Raw genomic sequence first — 6,000 nt, forward strand, 5'->3', positions numbered from 1 at the left:
TCGGTGGAAAGGGAACGGGAAGCCAGATAACTAGTGTGTCTTACTGGGGACAACTTTGTCTGAGGCTGTGTACTCAGGGAGGTCTTTCCATCTGACCTGGAGTCACTGAGTCAGTCAAAGTCATAATTGAAATCATAAGCATTGCAGAGCAGCACTGTCTTGGGTTAGAAAGATTGCTGTTGAACGGTTACCACAACTAACTCATTCAAAGAGCTGCCCAGAGCTGGAAGACAGTAGAAGATACATTTGGTGAATACAGGCAAAGATGAAACTTGGCAGGCTTGGTGGAAGACTGTGTGAGCTTTCGGCGGAGCAAGTGTAAGGACCTGATAGGGGTATCCGCTACTGCCCCCAAAACAATAAGCAATATGACAATTAAACTCAACACAAGCTCTAAAGTGTTCAGTGGAAACACTAAAGAGATGAAATACATACAGTCTCTCCAATAGAAGTTATAGTCAATATATATCATGGAAACTTCTACCCTGCTAAAATAACACAACAGCACAACAGCAAAAACCAAAGGAAGGTGCTAGTTCCATTTTGTTTGTCTTCCTTTTCATTTGTGCATTTAACTATATTTGCATATTTACTTCATATCTGTCCAGCTAAGCAACCCTTCCTCACCTGTCTGGGAACACCATACGATTTAGCTTTCCCAGCAGCACTAGACTCCTGGGATTGTAACTCCCCGAGAGAGTGCAGCCCATTTCATTCTTCTTTGTATCTCCACTCCCACCTCTAAACACCAAACTCCAGCTCACTTACATTTGTCTCACATGGTCTCATGGGTGACAGATGAGGTGAGGAAGGGAGAGCTAAGGAAGGTGACAGGGGAGGACAGCCTTGTCTGCTTGCCCACTGTGTATAAACTGGGATTCGAGAATCCATTTTCTCTTACCGTTTGGTTCTAGATGTGATTGTTTTAGATACTATTCAATGACTCTACCAATAAATCCAATGTGCATTTTAGGTGGAACTTCATACCAACTTAGAAAAAAAGCTGCCTTTCTGGTACTTACGAAAAGTGGACCAAAAGTCCACCATCGTGTATCCGAATAGACCCAGGCATGGCAAGATGCTCGTAAGTACCCCTGAGGAAAAGCATTCTGAGCAATGGTGCGTGACATCCATTCATTGTAATGTTCTCAGCAGCGCCCCCCGCAGGAGGGCTTTGAATCTACCCTGCCTATAGGAAAGAAGTGGTTGTAAGTACACAACACATTTTATGAGAGAATCAGGATGCTGAGAGGGAGGGAGCTGTTCGTGCACAGCAGCACGTGTGATAAGCACATCTGTGCACAGCAAGCCCACCCAGGCAGGCAGTGGGGTGGCTCCGCCATGTTAGTAGCTGCCTTTCATGGCAGGTGTTCAGTGCCTCGTTTACTTTCCTGATCATTTGTTCTATGCACTTACGTGTAGGCTTCTGTTCAGATGTGTGAATCTAAGTGCAAACATAGGATGCGAAAGCAAGAACATATGCTGGAGAATGTGTATTTAAAACACATGTAAAATAATCCAAGGGAAGGCCGGGGCCATGTTCTTCTGTAAGAGAGAATAGACAGATGTACTAAAAGTCAGAAGTTCTAGATCCTAACTCTGCCATGCCCAGGCTGACAACATCTTTATGATTCTTCTTCCTGGATTCTTTGCAGGTTACTTTTACCTGTGTAGTCACAAAATCATGCTTACATGTCAGATTAAGTTTTATTTTAACTCTATACTATCCCTCAGCCTGGTAAATGGTTGCAATCGATATCCTAGTCTAAGACTACCCAGCAACTTGTGTCTCTAGCTGAGAGCTTACTTTTAAAGCCCAAACCCCTGTCCTCTACTGGGTACCTTATATACCCCCTTGTCCATCTCAAAGCTTCTTTAAATTTAGCAAACTCAAAGCTAAGTTCACTCCTTCAGGCCTCGCCCTCTCCGTCCCACAGTGAAAAGGTCCCAGTGTCTCCTTAAAGTTCATTGCAGCTTATACACATTCCTTAGCCTGATGGGCCAGCCATCCTGGTTAGGCCCACTCCCTCTTCCCCTGTCCCCTGGTTTACTTTGTCTCTGTGCCTGCTCTTCTTGACTGCTGATTGGCCTGGAATCCCAGAATTGTGTCATGCTTGGTCATTTCACATCTACCCTTGACCTTCTCTAGTCACCTATGATATGACAGTCACCCAGTCAAACTCAAGTATGTCTCAGTGTTAAAGAGCTCCCTGGCATGCGCAAGCTCCTGCAGTCTGTCCCTGGCACAGGGGGTGGGGGGATTGACCTCTAAGTTTAAAAATTATTAAAATTTAAACTTCAGAAATGTTTATATGTGGACTGATGTTTGGTACTTGAGTCATGTTGGATAAAGAGGCAGAGTGGTTTTAAGGAATCGACACTGCATTTGGAACAGGCTTGACATAACATAGAATGGGCATCTTTCATGAGGATTTGTAAAACGGTACAATAAAATCCTCTTCAACCATCTCCTTCCACATGTAAGCCTTCTGTGTCATTTGCAATTTGAAATTTCTCTTTTACCAATGACTTTACTGTAGCTTTTGGCCTGACTTGGGGGGCTGAACTTTGGTGCATGCACATGAAATAGTTCCCGAATTTAACCCACCTTAAGTAACTACTGTGTTTTATCCACAGCGTTTTTTTCATTACTTTCTCAGTACACAAGAAACAAGACAAGAAGTACCAAACATTGACACGTGTTTGGAAATGGAACTATTAAAACAGAAATATCGGTATGTACTTTCCCATGTGTCTTCATGTGAGAGAGTAGGTACATTATGACAGTAGTCTTTGTTTTGTATATAAAATTAGGCTCTACTGAGTTGAACATGCCTTCAAAACCAAGAGACATTGTTTCAGACTCAGTTTATTTGTGGCTAGACAGCAACCAGGTTGCCCTCCACGGAGTAAGTGAATGAGAATTAAGAGCTAATTTCTTTGCTCCTGCGTTTGTTATCATAAACTGTATTCTTCATGAGCCAACTGGGTTCATATAGCAGAACCCTAGAAGACTTGAATTCTTAGAATAGCTGTCCAGTGGGCTGGAGAAATTCAAGAGAGCTGTACAGTTACCTGAACTTAGACTGCCAATCAACTGTTTTAGTCACGATGTCCATGGGAAGACTGCTTAACCGTCCAGTACATGTTTCATGTCAGTAACTAAACAAGAGCTAGTCACAAGCTAGTACTCTAACGAAGGGGGAAGTCACGTGACCTTCCCCAGAATGTGATGACTGGCATAAGGCTACAAGCTGAGCACAGTTACCTGGTGCAGCACATTTCTAGTCCCATTCAGAGGGACTTAAGTTCATGGCGTATGCCTCTCTTACAGGCTGAAGGACCTCACTTCTCTCTTGGAAAAGCAACATGAGCTCATCAAACTCATCATCCAGAAGATGGAGATCATCTCAGAGACAGAGGACGAGGACAACCACTGCTCTTTCCAGGACAGGTTCAAAAAGGAGCGGCTGGAACAAATGCATAGCAAATGGAACTTTGTCTTAGATGCAGTTAAGACTAAAACACATTATTCTATTAGCCATCCAGACCTTTAGTGGGAAGTCTTATGGGAGTGGGACACTGCTTTACTGCAGTGAGTTTCAGTTTGGAAAAGAGCAAAGAAAAAGAAGTTTGACTGGTGTCCCTACAACTATGTATGTGTGTGTGTGTGTATGCTCATATTTTCTGTCAGTCATTATGTATTGGGAAGATCCTTTCTGACATGTTTAAATTGAACTTTAATGGAGGGTAATCTCCTTTCAGTGAATAAAAAAACAGGGTTGTTGGAATACACATTATGAAGGACAAGAATTAATGTAACTATTAAGTCAGGATACAAATGTCAATATTGGATTTCTACTTAATAACTGCATAGTACAAGATGTATTCTTGTAAACAAATATTCTGTTTAATCTCTTACCATGTAAAGCCTCCCTATGTTAGCACCGGGGTGGGACACTAAAATCTCTGTCCCTATGACTAAATCATAATCTCATCCTCCTCGTCCTGAGCCATGCAATGGAAGTCCAAGTTAGCAGACTGTGATAAGTAGGAATGTCACAACAGATATGTGTCCCCTCTGCATTTATACTCATCGTTGTGGGGGTTTGAATGAGAAACGTTGCCACACGCTCATGCATTGAAAGCTCTGGTCCCAGTCGATGATGCTGTTTAGGGAGGCCACGCCTTGCTTACTCTCTCTTTCCTGGGCGTGGATAGAAATGTGATCAGTCGGATTCCTGCTCCTGCTGTCCTTTCCTCCATTATGGACCCTTTCTGAAACTATGAGCAAAAATTAAATGTTTCTTCCCCAAACTTCTTTTGGTCATGGTATTGTATCATAGCAACAGAAAGTAACTTGTATGCCAATGGTCTTAATAAAGGTTAAAAGCCTGTGTGGCCATTCCTCAGAAATGGCAGAATGAACTTTAATCTAATTGAGCTTTATGAAATTGGAAATGCGCCTACATTAGATCAATACCTTTATTCTTTTCTTGTATAATACAACGTACGAATTTATCAGATAGCCCAGTTCTGAGCTTCATAGAGCGATTCTCGTGTTTTTCCCCTCTCAAACTCCAGAGGACATCCACCCTATGAACATGACTGACTATCCTCGCCGTGATGTTCTGTAGATGGCATTGTTTTGAGTGTTTTGTGTCTATTTGCTCTTCTTTCCCAAAGGACGTTGTGTTTAGTTGACAAGAAAAACTGCACCCTGTGCCCATCGACTGCAGCATCTCTAACAGTCCGCCTTGGTTTTTAGACTCGTAGATTTCCCTGATCTCAGAGATGGAAATCTTAATGGTTTCTACCTTCCCACTGCCACATATGATCAGTGCACGTTCAGTAAGTTAAAGAGTGTTGCATAGCAACTTGCCATATTCTAAACCCAGACATGTCTACGTTCACAGTTCAGCCAAACACGTGCCATGGAGGCAGTGCTCTGTGTGACTTTGCCTTTGGTGTGAAGTTCTCCGCTTCCTCCTAAAGTCCAAAAGCCAGAATTTCCCAGGGCAGGAACAATAGCCAAGCACCTATTGATCGTCATATTAAGTCCTCCACTGTCCTCAAATCTCTCTCAGTACAAATATCAGGACTACTGAGATCCATGTTAAAGGAACACTATGCCTCATATTGTGGGGAACACTGAAGTATGCAGGTTGACATGTTACAACCTCATAAACATGTGACAAGCTCCTAGAGCTTACAACTAAGGGAATTCTCCTGAAACTCTCTTGCTGTGGCCTCCAACACTGTTTCTTCTGCCGGCTCCTCTCCAACTGCATCTTCCTCCCTGACTGCTGCTGTGGTGTCTCCATTGCTCCATTGCTCTGCATAATTGAGCTGACAAATTGAGGTTTTCTCCCTGCAGCCAAAGCCTAGGCTTATGTCTCCATAGTTTTTCAGATTAATCGTTCTTGGTCCACAAATTCATGGTTTCCACCCCCTTCTTCTCCTGTCTTCTGGACAGTCTGTTCTCTCTCCAAGTCTTTCAAAGCTTAGGTATCCTGACATTGAGGTCCTCCTGAATTATGCTCCTGGTCTCTTGGGGACTGATACAGATGTGCCTTCTACTTCTGCCTATAATGGTGATGTTGAGCTGCCTCCAACCCATAGCCAGGCATGGCATAGACTTGTTCTCTTCCATCTTCAGTCTTAGGTGATACAAAGTATGGCAGCTTTATTTGCTTTTCCCCCCTATAGCCTAGAGGGTTCTAGGAGAACACCTTGTACTTAATAGATGCTCAACGAACACAAATGGGAATCATATAAAACCAAGAACCTATAACAAGTATGGGCTAGAAAGAGAAGGTAAGGAAACTGCCTCAGAAGTGGCCCTTGTCCTGGTTCTGCTGGGTCGGCCGTACTCTGCAGACTTCTTCCTGAGGAGAGGCGGTGTCACAGAGGCCACATGGCCATGCTTTCCCTTCTCATTGTTCCAGTCTGTGCTACCCTCATTCCTTTAAACTATGGTGGGGATGAACAACGGAGAGT

The 6,000-nt window shown here is 43.3% G+C and overlaps 1 protein-coding gene across 1 annotated transcript in view; it reads left to right on the forward strand.

Moving 5' to 3' along the window:
* Nucleotides 1-3,557, forward strand: part of TRPA1 (transient receptor potential cation channel subfamily A member 1) — a gene marked incomplete at both ends in the record, with an annotated part of 40,866 nt that extends 37,309 nt beyond the window's left edge. Inside the window, 3 exons of the mRNA XM_080938488.1 lie at nt 974-1,084; nt 2,638-2,735; nt 3,335-3,557. Coding sequence (XP_080794614.1) covers nt 974-1,084; nt 2,638-2,735; nt 3,335-3,557 — 432 coding nt within the window. The remainder of the gene's footprint in view (nt 1-973; nt 1,085-2,637; nt 2,736-3,334) is intronic.
* Between the last annotated feature and the right edge of the window lie 2,443 nt (nt 3,558-6,000).

Source organism: Micromys minutus (assembly GCF_963924665.1).
Source record: "Micromys minutus genome assembly, chromosome: 26".
Taxonomy (NCBI): Eukaryota; Metazoa; Chordata; class Mammalia; order Rodentia; family Muridae; genus Micromys; species Micromys minutus.